The 19,929-nt window shown below is 42.7% G+C and overlaps 1 protein-coding gene and 1 long non-coding RNA gene across 2 annotated transcripts in view; one reads left to right on the plus strand and one right to left on the minus strand.

The window, feature by feature from the left end:
• PTDSS1 (phosphatidylserine synthase 1) overlaps positions 1–19,929 on the plus strand; it is a 62,783-nt gene that overhangs the window by 31,596 nt on the left and 11,258 nt on the right. The window contains exons 5-9 of the mRNA XM_079126275.1: positions 1,769–1,927; positions 5,264–5,415; positions 8,818–8,959; positions 11,094–11,206; positions 14,170–14,235. Of these exons, the coding sequence (XP_078982401.1) occupies positions 1,769–1,927; positions 5,264–5,415; positions 8,818–8,959; positions 11,094–11,206; positions 14,170–14,235 (632 nt within the window). The remainder of the gene's footprint in view (positions 1–1,768; positions 1,928–5,263; positions 5,416–8,817; positions 8,960–11,093; positions 11,207–14,169; positions 14,236–19,929) is intronic.
• On the minus strand, positions 14,314–19,922 carry LOC306653455. Its single transcript, XR_013761725.1, has 2 exons — positions 19,012–19,922; positions 14,314–17,853 (listed from the first exon to the last, which is right to left on the minus strand). It is a non-coding gene; the product is annotated as an uncharacterized lncRNA (long non-coding RNA).

The following is a 19,929-nucleotide window of genomic DNA, read 5'->3' on the forward strand; positions in this document are numbered from 1 at the left end:
TTCCATATTCCATATTCCATTTTACTGCTTTTCAAAAAGTAGATCTTTTTAGAAAATTCTGTGACAAAATACCTGAGAAGAACAACTGAAGGAAAAGTTTATTTTGGCTCACAGTTTCAGAGGTTTACTTTTAGGCTCGTAGCAAGGCAGAAACATCAGGTGGAAGGTCCCAACAAAGAGAAAGCAGAGAGGGACAAGGAAGCAGAAATACCCTTCCAGGGTACATCCCAGTGACCTACTTCCTCTAACTAGGACCCACCTCCTACCGTTTCCACCACTTCCCAGTAATGCCATCAGCTACAGGCCTGTCGTGGATTGATCCATTGATGAGGTCAGCGTGCTCAGGGGCCCCTCCCAAGAGCCTCACCTCTGCACCTTGCTACACTGGGGACCAAGCTTCAAACACATGAGGTTTGAGGGGTGTTCCAGAGGCAAGGCGTAAGAGAGTCCTTTCAGCTTTGCAAACCAAAATGTACTTGACCTGAGAAGACATTAGATGCAGTGGGTTTTAGGAGAGAGAAGAAAGCACTGAGCTGCTTGCTTTGATTTCTCAGAAAGTGTGATTTCTAGAATTTGAGAACGTTATAGTTGTTTTAGTCAGTTTTTTCACTGCTGTGACCAAAAAACCTAATAAGAACAATTTTAGAGGAGGAAAAGTTTATTTGGGGCTCACAGTTTCAGAGGTCTCAGTCCACAAATGACTGACACCATTGCTCTGGGGCCCCCAAGGTGAGGTAGCACATCATAGCCTAAGTGTGGTGGAGGACAGCAGCACAGAATGTAGCCACCAGGAAGCACAGAAAGATCTGCCCTCACCATGGACAAAATATAAACCCCAAAGGCACACTTCCAGTGACGTGCCTCTTCCAGCTACAGCTTACCTACCTATGGTTATCACCTAGTTAATCCCCATCCGTGAATTAGTGCATTGATTAGGTTAAGGATCTCATAACTCTAATTTCTTCTCTAAACTTTCTTGCATTGTCTCATAGATGAGCTTTGGGGGATACCTAAGTCAAATTTTTCCATTTGACTGGTAATAGGTCATATGTAATAGCTTTTACTACTTTCTATCAGAATAATTTGGGGAAGAAAGGGTACAAATAGAGTCCCAGGAAATGTTATATTGTCCTATAGTTTTCATAAATATATAATATGTTCAAAACAAAAAGACACTGAAATGGAACCAAAATTCTTACAAGCATAAGAACTTTTAAGTATTAAATTATTTAGTATTTAAATTTAAATTATGATAGTTTGGGTAGGGTTTATTCTGTCTTCTTTTCCAATATAAACATTTAAGGCTTTATAATTTCCTCAGATCCCACCTAACCTTTCAGTTTTGATATGTAATATTTTATTATCAGTGATACTCAATTTTTAGAAAATTCTATTATGATTTCCTCAATCCATGACTTTTAGAAATGTGTTTTTAAATTTCCAAATCTACTGGGATTCTTTAATTAATGTTTTCATTACTGGCTTTAACTTAGTTGCTCTATGGTCAGATGACGTGATCTGTGTGAAGTTACTTTTTTAAGATGTGTTAAGCCTCTGTAAAATTATTTTGCTTCCCATTATAACCCAGCATTTGCAATTCAGAGTAAAGCAGGACTTGTTCATTTACTCCAAGAATCTTGTTATTTAAACTTTTCTATTAAAGGATCAAGACATACATTATTTTTCAGGAGCAGTTCTTATTCACTTCTGAACCTAGAAAGCCCGTAGGTCCTGGAGTTCCATTGATGTTTGCCTTCATGTTCAACAGGAGTATGCTGTGAACTGCCACGTGATCACCTGGGAGAGGATTGTCAGCCATTTTGATATATTTGCATTCGGGCATTTCTGGGGTTGGGCCATGAAGGCCCTGTTGATCCGAAGTTATGGTCTCTGCTGGACAATCAGTATTACCTGGGAGCTGACTGAGGTAAGAAGTGGGAGGGGGTTCCAAGACTAACACTGTACACACTTCGTATGCAGGAAGAAAAAGGTTGTCAAGTAGTCAATCCATTCTCCAGCCCCCATGGTGAAAAACTGTATTTACATCATCCCATGAGACTATTTTATACCTTTGTTTAAAAAAACAAAAACTATACAAAAGCTGCCTTGTTTACTTAATGAAATGTGTTTCTATTCCAACAGTCTTAAGAGAAACAAATGAAATCAAGCTAAAGAATAAAGCGAAATTCCCAAGTGAGACACATGAATGATAATGAGGGAAATCTGCTTAGAAGTAAATAGGTTGGATAACCCACTCACTATTTTCCAGTCTGAGATAAGCAGGTTTTCAGGCATTACAAGGGCATTCAAAGGGGTTTTGTAGCTGAAAAATGAATTCCCAATCGAAACTACGATACCTCAGTGACCAAAACTTTGTCTCATTTAATTAATGAAAGTGATATACTCTTTAAAAACTTAGTAAAATTTGGAGAACAAATTCATTATGGTTCAATTTTACATTACTATTCATCATTCTCAGAGAACAGAATTTGACCACGTGCCCAGTGTATTCTTCAATGCTGTCATTGTCCCAGTCCCAACCTAAAGAAGAGTGCCAGTTAGATATGGCTTCTAATACCCTACCTCTCATGGCTGAGGAGGCTTGGAAGTCTGAGATCAAGGTGCAGGTACAGTTGGTTTCTTCCAAGGACTGTTGTTGTGGAGAATCTTCCAAGGCCTCTCCCACCCTCTCGCAGTTTGTTGTCCATCTTCTACATTCCTTGACTCGTAGATGCACCCTGCCTTCCTGGTCAGCTGGCATTGCCCCTGTGTGTCTCTCAGCCTTCCTTCTTGTTATTTCTATAAGGACACAAGTCATAATAGGTTGGGGGCTCCTCCACTCCAGTTCAACCTCATCTTAACTACATCAGCAACAGCTTCATTCCCAAATAAGTTCACCTTCCGAGGAGTTGGCTTTAGGTCTTCAAGTGTAGGGACTTTTAGAGAACATAGTTCAAATCATTCATGACAGAGCTCAACACCTTATATGTCACCACGAATCCTCAGGATGGACGGGAAAGGCAGTGGGTACCTGTCCACTCCCATTGTATGGACAAGGAATCCTCTGGAACTCTGAGCCTCACTTCCTTGGTTGAGCCAGGATTGCATTCCACAACCATGTTCATGTCCTTGCACCACGTTCTACATCCTAATCCAGCTGCCTGGCCTTGTGTATGTAAGGCACCTGGCTTTCCCAGCTTCCTTGCCCCTCACTGGCTCTCTAGATTTCTGTCCATTCCTTGCCCTGCTCCCGAGTGTCCTGTGGTGCGTGGGTCCTGAGACTCTTTCTTAAACATTTCTACAGTGCAGAGGAGTCTTTTCACCTCTCTGCTCCTGCTCCCCTCTGATCCACTGTCGTCTCTTGTCTGAAGCACTTGTCTTCACACTACTTATTGCCAGAGAACTCCTTTTCAGTCCTCCTCAGATCAAGACCCCTCCTCCTAAGATCTCTTTGTTTGTCCCTTGCTCTTAAAACAGAATGCAGACTTCTGAGCCAGCCAGAGAGGCTAGAAGGGGACCTGACAGCTGCCTCCCAGCCCAGTCCCCTGAGCCTCTCTCTCCTAACCTCTGTGCTGCTCCATTTCAAAGATCTTGTGCCCTTCCCCACCAGAGCCCTTCACCTAGCCCCACTGCTCCTTACTCCCCTCACCTTAGCCTGCTGATGCCAGAGCTAAGCTCCTGAAAGAAATTCCTCCCTGCCTCTCTGCTAGCTGTGCTCCATTTGGACATGTGATAGGTGTCTCTTTAACTTCTGGAGGGCAAGACTCATGCCTGCATTTTCCCAGACCCTTGTACTCTGCCTTACATATGGTGGATGTGCCATGGTTCCATAGTGAATGAATGAAGGTGACTGCCAGCTCCTCAGACTTGGTCTCTTGGGGGCCCATCTTGCCCCAGAATCTGGTACTTTCCAGAAAGCCCCTATGCTAAGGGTGTTCTCCACCATTACTCCTGTACATAGTTTTATTCCAGCAAACATGCTGCTGGCTTCTGCAGTTTTTCCTCTTGTCCAAAGGCCAGTGTTCCAGTTCACTTTGTGCTTGAAACCTGGGAGTACCCTTCAGGGGTAATGTAAGGCCCACCAGGGCAAGAATGCAGCAATAAGTCATCACATGTAATGGCTGTCCTGTAGCTTCTCCGTGACAGATGCATCAAGAAAAGTTTCTCATGTGTGTATATTGTTTATAGGTTACAAAATGCTCTGTGGAAACTTAACTTTGCAGTATTTATTCTGTTACTTCAGAGGTTTGCAATGACTTGGATGTGTCTTTCCAGAGAATTCTTTGACCTGGGCTTTGTAACTTCATCTTCCTAGGTTGGGCCTTCACACAGCAGGGCATGCTGCTCTGGAGACAACCAGCCCAACTTTTGTTTTGGACAAAACAGTATCTAGAGAGACTTTTGTTCACCTTTCGAACACCCTTAACTGCTCCCCCTGTCTGGACCATCTTCATCTCCATCTACACTTCTTGAAATCAGTCATTCATGGCCTAATGTTATGACTCCAATATGTCTCCCTTCCAGAAGCCTTCCCCAGTTGCCCTTAGTCAGAGTGAATCTGCTGCGTCCCCATGCTGTTCTAATGATGTCAGCGTGGTAACACTTGCCTCCATCTACCTCACTTTGTAGTTCTGGATAGCTGGATGCACATCTGGCCTCTCCCCTTGAGATCAGCTGCTGTGGCTTACCTTGTCTCACCACTGTGCACATCATGGGTGCTTAAAAAGGACTGTTATCATGGGGAGTTGGCTAGTGTGAGAAATCCTGGCGAGCTGTCAGATGCCTGTATCATGTCATCAAGATCTAATATTCCAGCATTTGTAATTTTTCCCCTGATTTATCTATACACCTATGGAATATTTCTGAAATACACAGCTTAAATTCTCAATCTGCTAATTTTGAGAACTCTGCCAGTACTTTGTTGTCAGTTGTGAAAACTCAGTCCTGTTCCCGTCTCAGATCCTGTTGTGTTGTCATCAGCCAAGGTAACTCATTGGTAATCTATTTTTAAAGAGGTGCTGTCATCTCTTTAAAGCCCAATGTTTAAAAAAGGAGAGCTATTTGGATAAAAGTTGTTTGTAAACCATGTGCAATATAAAAAGGAAGGACCAGATTCCAGACTTTATTATGGTTGTTTTCTTATTCGTTAGAAAAAAATAAACCACTTTTTCCGAAACAATGCATTATTAAGAGGAAATGTATCATTCTGTATGGCGTCTCAGTTTTGGCTTTTTTCCCAACCTTCATCTCTTGTGTTCTTCAGCTTTTCTTCATGCATCTTCTGCCCAATTTTGCCGAGTGCTGGTGGGACCAAGTCATTCTGGACATCCTGTTGTGCAATGGCGGCGGCATCTGGCTGGGCATGGTGGTTTGCCGGTTTTTAGAGATGAGGACTTACCACTGGGCAAGCTTCAAGTGAGTCCTCTTCTTTTTGGACGTTAGTCTCAGTGTTGTAATATATGTTTAAGTGCTTTACAAGAAGTCATGTGTAGTGTCATCCTTGATGCCAAGGAATGAAATTCCCTGTCAGCAGCCGAAACTCAAAAATTATATACCTGATTTCAACCAGTTGTCCAGGATATGCTGTCACTTATGATTTTCTCTTTTTCCCCTTGTATATTTAGAGGGTCCTAACACCCTCTTGGTTCAAAATGTTTCTTAAATCCATCCATTTAAGATGGATGCTCCCTGCTGCCTCAGCCTGCAGTCTGACTCCCATCCCTGCCTTAATTGGTCTCCTGTCCCTGGAGACAACACTTCTCACACCATTGCTTGAGTGGACTACTTCAGAATGTCAGGTTCATCGGGTTGGGTCCCTGTGGTGGCTTCTTATGGTCTTTAGGACAAAGTGTACCTGATGGACTGGGAGGGGAGGACCCTCCTCCATGCCCTTACCTGATGCTCTGTGGCTAAATCACACTCCTTCCTCTGTACCTGGGCTTTGGCCCATGTTCTCTTGGACCATGCTGCTTGTCCTTTTCTTTGCTGACTTGCCTCACTTGCCACCCACTCCAGAAGCTGTCCCTGACTCTAGTGTTAAGTTGTATGCCCCTCTTCTGTGCTTCTGGGGAGGGCAGTGCATGCCACCATCTTTGCTTTATTCTGCTTAGTGCAACTGAATGTGGCAAGTGATGTGCTATTGAGGAGGAGGAGAAGACCGTGGTGGTGATAGGAAAGTAGTTGTTTTCTTTGTATTTAGAATTTTGTTTATTTCATATAACAAAATATGAGCATTTCCCATATCATTCAATATTCTTCTAAAACATGATTTTAAAGGGATTCTTCATATCCTGTTGTACAAATGAACCATGAAGTATTTAGCCAGTTCCCTTTTATGGTTACTTGGTTGCTTCAGGGTTTTTGCTTTCATAAAGGCTAGAGTGAACATTCTTAGATGTATTTTTGTGTGTGTCTCTGATTTTTTAAAATAATAAATACTTAAGAGTAGACCAATTTATATTCTAACCTATTGTGTATGTGTATATTATATATATATGCAAACACATACACGTAATTACATTCACTGTTTTCTTGAATTTTATTTTAAACTTTTGTCAATTTTATCCCACATAAAATTGTGGGATCTATTTTTTTTGTTTTCTCTTTTATTAGTGCTTCTTATGCTTGAAGGATATTATAACTTTGCCATAACTGTGGCTTTATGTTCCATTTTGTTATCCCCTTTGTAATCTAGTGTTATCATAGGTTTTTATTGAAATGACAGAAAATTTTTCATCTTTTTATTAATGTCAACCTATATTTTCTTCTACTTTCTTATGGTTGTCTATTTTATTAAAAGGAATATACAAAATATTTCAAATTTATTTTGGCATGTGGTATGAGGGGAGATTTCATGTTTTTGCCTTTGACTAACCAGTTTTCCTGTCTGGTCTTCTCTTTGGTCACTGATTTTGACCAGACATTTTAAGATCGAAAGGCAGTACATAATGTGACAATGCTGTCACTGGGCTAGATGTTGCTACAGGTGAGCTTTATAAGCAGCATCTTATCTGAGCCTTCCATCGGTGCCGGGGTGGTCACTGTTCTCTTCATTTCAAGGGTGGCGATACTGAGGCTCATATTTAGTGATTTGCTGAGGACACACAACTAGAAACAGTGGAGTCTGGGTTTGTATCAGGCAGATTCCTTAAACATAGACACCCGGCTCCCCTGTTTTTAAACATTTATGCTTCAAATTCAACTCCAGAATCATTTTGCCAAATTACCAAAATATAAACCCAACTACTAAACAAAAGAAATCTTAGTGTTTTCTTACAAAACATTAAATGTATAAATGAATGTAGGTTAATTTCAATTGAATGAGCCCCTTCACTACATTGAATATTCTGCTTCTGGATCCTGCCGTATCTCTATGTTTGTCTTCTAGGTCTTCCCATGCATTTATTGCCCTTTTTAAAACATACATCCTTTAGAGTTCTGGGGCAGTATTTTAGTCAGCTGTTCTGCTGCTGAGACTAAATGACCAGACCAGCACAATTATAGAGGAAGAAAGGTTTACTTGAGGGCTCACCGTTTCAGAGGTCTTAGTCCACAGAAGGCCAGCTCCATTCCTTGGGGCTTGAGATGAGGTAGAAGAACATCGTGGTGGAAGAATGTGGTAGAGGGAAGCAGCCTACATCATCAGGAAGCAGAGAGAGAGAGAGAGAGAGAGGGTTTTCGTGCTCCAGATACAAAATAAATACCCCAAAGCCACACCCCAATTCCAGTCTCCTCCAGCTACACCCTACCGCTTCAATTAATCCCATCAGGGATGAAACCACTGTTGGGTTAAGATTCTTACACTCCAATCATTTCTCCTCTGAACCTTCCTGCATTGTCTCACATGTGAGCTTTTGGGATACACCTCACATCCAAACCATAACAGGCAGTCTCAAGGCAGTCTCTGTTTTTGTTGCTGTTGTGCTGCAAATCTTGTTACTGTGATATTTTCCCAGTATGTCCTTGTTGATAGGTTAATGGGCGAAGGGATGGACCTGGTTTCCTCCACTCTCCCCTGTCTCCTTCCCCTCCAGAAAAAATGCCTGACTTATTGGTACCTGTGCCTTTTGTACTTAGCACAATGTCTGAGACATAAAGATTCTTGATGTCAATATTTATTGAACTAAAGACTCTCTGCCAGGTAATAGATGACATTTGCCTTGGATTTCTGCTCTCCTGTACTAGTCTGAGAGGGCTGGAATCTACACCATTCTGATGTTTATAAGGTCAGTCTACATTAGCCAGCTTCTTTCTCTCAAATATAAGACCATTTTTGTCATGGGCATGTGAAATTTTTAATTGAGTGCTTTCTAGAGTTAAAACTAAGAAATGTTAGAACCACGTTCAACCACCCAAATCGTTCACATCTCTTGAGAAAAAATAAGGTAGAGAAATGACATGGGCAGTCTCAAGACCATAAGAGCAGGTACCATTTAATCAGAACACACCCTAGTGAGACAGAGTGTCCTTGCTGGCATCCCAGTTCTTCTGGGCTGATTCCAGGTTGTTGTCTTTACCGACCCTCTGCTTCTTTTGTCACCAGTTTGTAAATTAAGACCTCTTCTAGCTCCACAATACCCTGACCCTGACCACAGTAAGCAGGTCCTTCTTGTCCTTGCTGAAATTCCCATCCAGTGTGCTTCTGTCCCTTGCCCCACCTCAGACCTTTGTCTGAGACTGTTCAAATAGAAAGGAGTCTTTCAGTTCTGGTATTTGCTATAAAATCATCAATGCACATTTTTCTTTGGCATTTGTTCTCTCCCTGCCCCGCCCCCTTTCTTTCTTCGGATTTTCACTGAAGCCTTTCTCTCCTTACAGGGACATTCACACCACCACTGGGAAGATCAAACGAGCTGTGCTACAGTTCACTCCTGCTAGCTGGACCTATGTCAGATGGTTTGACCCCAAATCTTCTTTTCAGAGAGTGGCTGGAATATACCTTTTCATGATCATCTGGCAGGTATGATCATCTGGCCCGTAACTAGAGGAAAAAACATTAACCTTCCAGGAATTTAGAAGTGATGTTAACTTATATTGCATACCAGCTTGGCATATAGAATAATTAAGCAGCATGATGTTGTCACTTCTAAGGCCTTGCTTGGTTCTGAAGACATTTTAAAATGTGGATCTTTGAACTACAAGTTAGAAACAGATTCCCTGAAAAAGGTCACGGTTGGTATCCATTACCCAATGAATTAGGTAGCAGATTGCTTTTTAGAATATGATAATTTTCAGTACCAAAGGAACAAATGAGAAGGCTCTTCTTCCATCCCTAATTCATGAGTGATATTCAGAATTGTTCCTCAGTTGTTCCTGCTTTGGACAGTGCAGGGAGCTGAATCAGCTCTCTGCTGTCTATGGGCATGGGACACTTTTAATGATGAGTCTTCCAGTGTTTTTTTCCCAGTGGTGACAAGCTTTTGTCCCCAGTTGCAGGGTTATTAATATAATGAAAGTAATCCAGACAGCCAACAGTCTTGGCAAAGGATTCTCAGACATCTCTGATTTCTAGGGAGAGCCTCTTATTGAGCCTCCTATCCCTAGGTGGTTTCTCAACTTTTGGAGACTCATCAAGGGATGAGTCTGCCTAAAAGACCTTTCAGCATCAACAGAAATTATATTTTGGACACATAAGCACAGAATACTCCCAATGAAAAGAAATTGTCAATATATGTCACTTTTAAGTCAGTCTTCTTTATTCATACCTAGGAATAGCAATATCCATCTCAATAAATGGAGTTTATGTATACAGAAGTATAATGAATAGTTAAGTAACTATGGTTTGGAGAAGTTAAGAGTCCTCCGTATTTTCCGGTTGCACATCCATAGGTCCAAACAACTGCAGATGGAAAATATTTGAAAAAGAAATCATGTGTATACTGAACATGTACAGAAATTTTTCTTGTCCCTATTCCCTGAACAACAATGATTTATATAGCATTTACACTGTACAAGTTATTTTAAGTAACCTAGAGATGATTTAAAGTATATGGGAGGATGAGCATGCCTTATATATAAATAGCAGATTTCTATGTTCCTGGATGTCCAGAACCAATCCCCTGTGGATACCAAGGGATACTTCTATAAAACGGGACTATAAGATGGATAAGGATTAAGCTTTTTGTCACAGGGCAAATGTGACAAAAGAAGGTTGAATTTTCTCTTATTAGAAGGAAGAATGATTGGATTTGTGAGGGAGAGAGAGAGAGTGTGGTTCTTCTAGAATGGAATACCCTGGCAGCATTCTATAGAGCACACCTTTCCCAGTGCTCTGAGCCCCATGTTACCATCAGCTCCCCATATGTCGTGTGAATTATTGTGCTATTTTTATTTTATATCCTCAAAGTCAGTGCTGTGGGAAAATAGCATGTTTTATGTAACTGAAAAGGACTTGCCAGTCCATTGATGGTGACCGCAAGGCACAGTGTGACCTTTCTGTGGTCTCTGTCCTTTGTTTGAGATCTGGAACCCAGATCTGGACAGAGGGTAGCACATCTCAGCCACAGTCTTCTGAGCTTCTGCCAAGGGCTCATCATGGTGCACTGCACTAGGGTGCTGATCCCAGGAAAAGTACACTGCCCCAGGTGAAACTTGGATGACCCCCATACCCTGTGGTCAGGGATTTGCCCTGTCCCAGGTGTGTGCTCCCTCAGCACATAGTCATCTCTCCATACAAGCTTTCTAGTCCACAGCTGGGCTTCCTTTAGACCTGGCCTGGTTTCTGTAAGGCTGTGCAGGTGTTCCACAGCACCTGTATCATGTTTTCTGCTGTGCTTAAAGCATTTTTCCCTTACTGTCCCAGTAGATCACACACATGAACCAAGTGACAACCATGCAAAGTAGGAAACATGACAATAGCTATTGTTCCAAGCCCTCATGTGCCCCACCCCCAAACGCAGCCCCCCAGTTGGTGAGTGCTCATGTTGTACTGGTGGTTACTAGTTTAAACAGCAACCCTGGGAAGACCACACACATTTTCTGAAAATGCTTTGAACATACCACTTATTTTTAGCTATAAAATATCTGCTTAAGGAATATATGCATATGGTTTAACATGACATCCCAGGGTGACAAATCTCGCCTCCTTTTTTCAGCTGACTGAGTTGAATACCTTCTTCTTGAAGCACATCTTTGTGTTCCAAGCCAGCCATCCATTAAGTTGGTGTAGAATTCTCTTCATTGGCTGCATCACAGCTCCCACAGTGAGGTAATTGTGTATAGCCCGACTGTCATTTGAGGACATTAACCTGCTTTAAGTTCTCCTTCCTGGCATAAGGGAAGTCATGCCAACTAGCAGATTTCCCAGGAAAATATCATTCTAAAGACTTACATATCCAGAATCCAGAATATGAAGAAAATGTTTTGTTCTTAAACCTCAGCATGTTATTGAGACATAAAAAAAAAAAAAAAAAAAAAGTGAATAATCAATGCCACACTGGTAGTACTATTCATTATTTTCAAACCCCTTCATAGTCTTTCACTGCTGGTCTTTTTTTTTTTTCTTTTTTTTTTTAACCTGTTCATGGCCTATTTTTTTAAAATTTGGTAGTAGTGACAGTGAGGTTTCTTAAAATGAAATTATTGGAATGTACAAAAGTTTTTATGATAGAATTCATAAATGACATTAGTTTTATAATGATACTTTATTAGCTTTTTTAGACCCCATTAAACTAATTTCCTTTTAAAAATGACCTTCTTGTCATCATCCAAGACAGCTGCAGTAATCTGGGTATTCATACTGTTATTCTCCTGCCTTGAGGTAGGGCCTTAGAAAGAGAGATGTTATTCAGAGACTGTCCCTTACTGACATTGACCCAGCAAAGCTCTAAGCAAAACATTTTCATTTGTTTCATTTTTCCTGTTTAGAAATGGCATTTGGAGGCTAGGGGTGTGGCTCAGTGATAGAGCACTTGCCTAGCATGTGTGAGGCACTGGGTTTGATTCTCAGCACCACATATAAATAAATGAATGAAATAAGGGTCCATCAATATCTAAAAAAAAATATTTAACAAAAAAAAGAAATAGCATTTAGGTTTTATAAGCAATATGGAGTATAGGCCTTGATCAGTCGCAATACTAAAGATCTTCCAGAGGAACAAGTGTAAATTAAAGCAGTTAAAAGAGTTCAGAAAGCATAGGATTATCTAGTTCATTATCTTTGATGTGTGGGTAAGCCACATAAGTAGAGGGGTCATTTCCCAAGTAGAGTGGATTTTCACCTTGGTCACCTTGGTCAAAGAGACTCCTAGCCAGCACCTCTTCATTATCTTAAAAAAAAAAAAAAAAAAAAAAAAATCCCCAGGTCCTGAACTGAACTACCAACCAAATAAGACACCTCTGAGTCTTGTGTAATTAATACCCCAAATTCCATCTCTCTTTTTTTGTTATGAACCAAATAGGAAAGTGACAGTTGGTAAGCCAGCAGCCCTTGGAAACTTTATAAACCAGTGACCTGTTGAAGTCCTTGTCTCACAGATGCTGTTTCCCTTGATGGTTTGGAGACTTCCTTCCTTGTTTAAAATGTAATTTAATCTTCAGCTTCCCAATTCTTTTCAGGAAAGGTTTAGAGCAATTCTTATATAAAATTTGGAGTAATCGTCAAAGTCAATAAGGGGGGAAGGGGAACTCTCTTTACAAAACGAAATAGCAAGTCGCAACTGGGTTATCATGAAATCTCAGTATTAAACATTCTACAAGAAAACCTAGAGTATAAGAAAATTCAATGCTTTGACCTTTTAAGAGTTCCCCTTAACTTTTTGCCAAATTCTATGAATTTCTACGTAATTCTTTTTAGCCTAAAAATCAACCACTTTGTGTGCTTTTACACTGCTTGAAGTAGTGCTCGTGGAAGTGGATGCCTTGATCAGTTCTAGTGAATTTTAACCCAGATCCTAGTTAGCAAATGCCAGACCCTAGCAGGTTCAGGATAAATCATCTACATAATTTTCTTCTTTTTTGATTAAAGGCTCACACAAATCTGCTCTGAGAAGACACTGAGTGAACATTCTTTTAATTTGATAACATAAGGTGCAATATAAGGGGATAGGTACAATCAAAGGGAAATTGGGTAATGAAAACACGTGTAAAGTGAGATGGTAGCCTGCATTCTTCATGGCAAGGATCCTTCTCTTGGGTCTTTGGGGTAAAGAAGTGATCTCTCATTCGTTCATGGATGAGCTTCAGGTATCTGAAGCCCACAGTAAAATGCATCATTTTATGTGCTTGTTTATGTGCCTTTATCATGAAGCTTTCATCAAATCCTCAGAAGCATCTGTTACCCTAAAACGATGATAAGCTCCTGTTTCAGATGCTACCACTGAAGAGGGGGATGAGTTGAGGGTACCCAGGAGACTAAGTCGCCCTGTGTGCTGTTTGGCAGCCACTCAACACGTGTGGCTATTGAGCACTAGAAATGTAGCCAGTCCCCAGTGCCCTGTGCTGTGCGTGTAAACTACACACCAGATTTCAAAGAGTTAGTACAAAAGCAATATAAAATACCTCATTATAATATTTTTTAATATCTATTTAAATGACATGATTAAAATGAATTTTGTCTGTCCTCTTTACTCTTTTAACATGGCAACTGGCAAATTTAAAATGACATCAGTGGCTCATACTATAGTTGTGTTGGACAGTGCTACTCTGAGTATCGCAGCTCCTTTTTCTGATCTTGTCAGCGGTATTCAAAGTCACTGGCATTCAGTGACAGTGAGGTGTATCTGGGGTCCCATAAGTTTCTGAGAGCCAAAGATGTGTATATTTGCCCAGTTATGATCCTCAGCCTTGTCCCGAGGGTGCCAGAGGAGGCAACCAGTGAACAGTGGAGCCAACCCTGTGGAATCACCTCCTTAGAGGGAGGCTGACGATGCTGCCTGGGCTGCTCTGACTCAAGGCTGAGGGCGTCTTGCTGAGACAAGACCACCTTCCCAGCAGTGTGATTCATTAAACTCTGCTCCCCTCCTCTGAATCCTCACTCTCTTGCAGGAATGCTTGACTTGGCTCTGGCTCTCTAGCCCAGCGAATAGAACTAGACCAAGTAGAGCACCTGGAGCAAGGCACGACCTTGTGAAGCGGGACCTGGTTCACATTCACTGTGAAAGTGATTTTTATTAGGTATCCACTCATGGGTCTTCCAGAAGCTCTCAATGAATTCCATCTTTGTTCTTTCAGACAGTACTATGCTTACCTCACCGACACACAGTGCAAACGCGTGGGAACACAGTGCTGGGTGTTTGGGTGAGTATCTGACTTTGAGGAACTGTAGAAAACATGTCAGCCCTTAAATTTCATGTGGTATTTTTTGGCCCTGTGTTAAGTGCCTTTCAATGTCATTTCCCTATGAAGGCAGGTGAACAAGGTTTGCTGTTTTCTTTGTTGTTTTGTTTTTTACATATCTTTCATTTAACATTTCCTTCCCTGACTTACTTGGCAAATTATAGAAAACATGGTGTAGAAACTGCTCTCTTTTAGGAAAAAATATTAGGAAATCAGAGACTATTTGCCACATAGAACTCAGATACCTTGTCTTATGAAATAAATTACATAGAGAATGGACCTGTAGAATTTCCTCAAACATGTCTTGAGTTTGGGGCCTCATCCTGACATGCGCCTACCCACGCTCGTGTTGCCTTGACACCAGAATAACCCCTGAAGACAGCTACTTGCTATATACCAAACTATAATTGTACTGTTCAAAGAATTCATACAGCCACATGGTTATTACTTATTTTTTGTTACATACACAAATGCTTTCTCATTATTTGCTATTATTTAACTAGCTAGTTTGAGCCCCTCCGTTAAACATGAGCCCCTCTTCAGTATTTCAGCAAAGTCCTTCTGTACTTAAATATTAACAGTTTACCATCTTATTTAGCAACCAGAGTTCCCAAGATGTCCAGCAAATCTATACAGATTAGTTCCCTGAGGTAGCATACATTTAAGACCTAATCCAATTTCTGCATTAAGTGTGACCATACAGAGAAAATCTAAGGAAAACCCATAGTAGAAAAGAAATGGCTAATTCCAACAGAATTTTAAATGGAATTTAAAAGAATAGACTTTTTTCCGGTTAAAAAATAATGCAGGCACATGGATTAAACTTCAAAAAAGAGTATTGAAGAAACTCAAGATCACCCAAAGAAGTCAACCCTTCAGAGATAATTGCTGCAATCCTTCAGTCCTTCAAAATGTGTGTGTGTGTGTGTGTGTGTGTATACGCACATGTGTGAGCTTTCATTCCAGATTCTGAGGGGTTACCTATAGTATTGAAGGCTAAACATGTTGATTTTTGAGTTAGATTTAGGCAAGTCCCTCTCTCCCCAGGAGACAAATGGCCATTTGTTTGATTCTAACAAATTCTGTAGGGGAAAGTGATTTTCCTCCCAAGTCATTGAAGCTTCAAGGTAGATTAGGTTTCCTTTGTTCGGTGACACACAGCAAGAGAGGGAATTCACACATCTTCCCTTTTCCAATGGACTGAGCCAAGGACACCCTTGCGCTTCCCATGAATGGTGTCCTAGAAGGAGGCATGTGGGCCATTCCGAGGAGTGATCTCCCCAGCAGTTGGGGCCTTCTTTCTCAGTTACAGGATCCTTCCATGTGCATCTTTTTCCTTCCTGCTTAAAAGTACTCAGCAAGGCCTTCACTTCACCTGGGGAGGAAAAGAGGTATGGGTCAGAGAGAGTAATGTGACAGTTTCTTTCTGACTGGGCAGCCAAAAAGTATAGTTCCCCTATATAGTTATGGCAAAGGTAAACGGGGCTCAAGAATGGTAGTAAGTGCTGTGATAGAAAGTGGTGCCTTGTTGGACAGTGATTAAAGTAAAATCCAAAAAAATCTGACTCAGTATGCCTTATTGAGAATCGAGAACTCCCAGACCAGTAGTGCCAACACTTGTGAATTGTGTGAGAACTAGCAGTCTGTGCTGAAAAAGAACAAGTCTCTCTTCATAAGTCACATTCCCCATCCCGCCTGTGTGCCTGCGTGGACACTGACCAGAGGCACCTCCTGTGGTGCCGTCTGCACTCAGCCAAGACCAGGGAGGGTAAGATGGGGGCACACGAGCTTCCTGGCTCTTCTCTCAGTGTTCACCACCCAGGCCCCCACCTCCCTTCTTGTGTTTCACCCCATGACCCTGTTGCCCTCATTTTATTTTATTTATTTAAATGTCTAGTTTCCTTTAATAACCAGAAACTGTTTTATGACTATCTCTTTTAGTGATCTTAGGCTTTAGCCAGGTGTGAACATGTGAGAGAGTGGGCCATATAAAGAGAGAGATTTCATCTTCTGGGAGGTGGGAGGGGTAGGTAAAGCAAACAAGACCACCCACCTGAGGTTTCCTTCCCACCATTCCACATCCTTTCCCCCTGATCTGTAAGCAGTACATCCCAAAAATGTTTGTGTAAGTTACTTGCTCATTTACCTTAACACAGACTTCCATGTCACCCCTACAGATGAAAGGCTATTCTGAGCTCAGTACTTAATCATGTGGCACACAGTGTGGCCAGGGCTCCACACAGCTAGGGAGCGGGACCCCCAGCAAGGAGGAGGTAATACTGTGGAGAAGTTGGTCTCCCCTCTATTGAGAGATCTTATTATGTTCCTTGAGGTCTCGGGAGTTTGGGGACTACACTGTGTGAACAAATTCCCCAAATGTGCAGTTAGTATCCTCTTTATCTTTTTTCCCATTTTGATTATAATTGATCAATTTAAAAAGAGAGTATTAGCCTGGCTTTAAAAAAAAAAAAAAAAAGACAGCTGTTTTGTGGGCTCTTGCACCTGAGCTGGGACAGGAAGGAGCCTAGTGACCCCTCCTCCTGAGTCCTTGGGCTGAGCCTTCAAGGGGAGAATGAGGCCCAGGACCAGAACCTGCCTGGCTGTCCCAGCTGCCCCCTCAAGCAGCATCCCCTCCGCATCTGTCATCCCCACCCTGCTCACACCCTGTCACCTATGCTTCCACCCTGCAGTCAACTCCAGACCAGAACCCTTACCTCTTTCATCTTCTCCACAGGATCTGCCATCTTGAAACTGTTCTCTTCTTTCTGAAAACTTTGACCTAGATTTTCCCCCACTTTTCCATTCTCAGTTTCCTATGCTGGCTTCCCATTCCACCCATCTCTCCCCCTATAATTTCTCATAACTGCTCTCGTTCTTCATGCAGCCATGAAACAGTTTGTTCGTTCCTCCTGAACAACAAGGAAGCTGAAGGGAACAGATGTTGGTAGGGTGTCCTCGTCCATTCTGTGACCCTGTCCAGCACTTCCAGGTCACCGTCATCCTCTTGCTGATCAACCGTGGCCTCAGCCTTTCGCCTGGCCTCTGCTGCAGGCTCTGAGCACTCACACTGCCCGGGCAGCCTCAGAGCCAGTTTTCCTTCTGCAGGATCTTCCCCTGCGTCCCACTCTGTGTCCTGCCACTCCCCTCTCCTTGGCTCCAGAGCACCCCCACTGACAACTCAAAACCTCTGCAGTAGTTACTAAGACGTCTTTACCAATTCATTCCCTTTCCTCAAATGGCATCTTGTCCTAACCCCTAATAAATGCATAAACTATTGAGCAGCTCCAGGACCCTCTGCCCCTCTCCTCCTTACCTAGGGGTTCTCTGAAAGAAAGTGCCAGAGCACAGTTGTAGTTTTATCTCTGTTGAGGTCCAGTGTAGCTCTCACTTCCTCCAAAAACATGTCATAGCTCACCCTGATCAAAACTGGAACCACACTCCTAAACCTCAGGGTCATTGCTGGCTTCCCATCGGACTGTGTGATCAGTGTGTTTCATGGTCACATCTCATTCCCACTGTGGGAGACCAGCTCCTGGCTGGCTGGAGGGTGGGTCCCCCACCCCTGAGGTTCTTGTACATCTACAGAGCACTCTTTGTGGGAACTGGGCATCCAGGCTGGCGACCTTCCCGGCCATGGCATTGCTGTGGCATCCACAGAATCCAAGAGCAGGCGTTGTTGGCAGACCTAGCTTTCACGTGAGCCTGGAGTTTTTGTGTCCCAGTGTCAGTGGTGACCCTACTTCCAGTCTTGCTCTGTACGCTGAGGATCTCTGACCCTTGCCTTGCCAGTCACAGCCACTTTTCTCCCCCATTCAGTGTAGCTGGCTCCAAAGCCAGACCCAGCTGAGGGTCAGCAGACCAGGACCAAGTTGGGATCCCTAGTGCCTGCCCCAGGCCTGCTCTTCAGGCAGCCGATGTGTTTATTTGCCTTCTAACCTAGCAAAATCAAGATAAGGACAGTAGCAGGCACCAGAGGGAGGGGGGCACTGATTGAATTCCAGGAACTACAGCTGGGCCCCCAGGCTCAGCCCAGGAAAGATCACAGATATTTACACTGGAATCGAGTGAAGGGACATGTGGCAGAGCTGTGCAGAGGGAGGCCCCCACCCAGAATGGAGGTAGGTGGTATCTCAGCTGGCAGGCTCAACACAGGCTCCCTGTGCCCTGGCCTCAGCCCAGACTAGCTGCCATTTGAGTCTTGGTATGAAAGAAATGTTAACCTTCTAGAAGGTTGCTGTTGATTAGGACTCCCCCTAGTGGGTGGGGGTCAGTGGCTGGTGGTTAGGGGAGTCCCTGTGTTGCTGGGTATAGTGCATTTTTGTCCCCATCACTTCTCACCACCACACAGATCCTACCTACCCTGGTCCTGGCACCTCGGCTAGTGCTGGAGCCTCCCTGTGTCCATCCACTCTTGCCTTCTGCCAACTGCCACCAAGATCAGATTCAAATGTAAATCCTGTTGCGTTAAACCCTGTGCTCCGGACCTTTTATGGCCCCTTCAGACTAAAAGCCAACCATGAGAGTGGCCCTCAAAACCCAATTACCTGAGCCTAATTTGACCCCCTTCCCTTCCTCACTCACGCTCCTGCCTATGCCTGTAGCCCAGTCCTCAGCTTGAGTCTCTCCACACCCAGATAATCCCGTAGCTGGCCCCCTCATTTCCTTCTAGTTTTGGCTCAGCTGTCACCTCCTCACCGAAATGTGTCCACAAGCAGAGACAACTGTTTAACTTAAGACTCCTCCATACCCTGGAGCAGATCCGACCCAGAATGGCAGATTCAGAAGCACTGGGCTTTAGAAAACACTTCAGGTGGCTATGAAGTCAGTTGAGTGGGTCCTGATCAACATTTTAAAATGAAATGCAATAGAAAAGTGCCAGAATAAGATGTCAAAGGAGGAAACAATTCAGTTAACGTTCTTAATTGGCTTTATTTTCGATTTTAGAATCAGGTAACACTTCATTCTATAAAACAGAGCAAGTGTTGGAATGAGCAAGGCAGAGGTTGATTTTACAGACAGAAAAGGGCCAAAGAAAACAGAAACAAAGAAGAAAAAATGGATTGGTCATTTCAAAATCCCTCTCCCTGCAATGGTGGACAAGGAGACAGCAATAGGAAACTAACTGGTTGGTTAACATCAGATTACTTCCTTTTACCTTTTTTGTGTGTGTAAGGATTAAGGCAGAAGGAACTTCATTATCATGCCAGTTGAAACTGGACTGTTTGGGAAGTTTGGTTTTTATCTCTCCTGGGACTTGAGCATGAGTCACTCCATTTTGACTTTTAGCTTGACCTGTTAGGACCTGGGCAGGAACTTAGTTGAAAACAATGGCCTCCTAAAATTTCTATTCAAAAAAGGAAGCACATTGCTTTGTGAAACTTACATTTCAGTGATGTGGCTCGAGGGTGGAGGGTCACAATGGAAGATATGTTTCCTGTCCTTTTTAGTCCTTTGTCACCATGCTTTAGAAAGGGGACCTAAGTCTGGTTGAATATTCAGAGAGCTTGCATAATAAACCCAGGACATTCTGTCTACCTTAAGGGCAGACAGTCACACTGTATCCTTGACCCAGTCCCCATTGTAGGAGTTCTTCAGAAAGTCTCAGCCAGAGACTCTCTTCCCAGCACTGTGCAGGCTGAAGTAACAGGAGTCTTA

The sequence above is a fragment of the Sciurus vulgaris genome, assembly GCF_902686455.1.
Source record: "Sciurus vulgaris genome assembly, chromosome: 1".
NCBI classification, from domain to species: domain Eukaryota; kingdom Metazoa; phylum Chordata; class Mammalia; order Rodentia; family Sciuridae; genus Sciurus; species Sciurus vulgaris.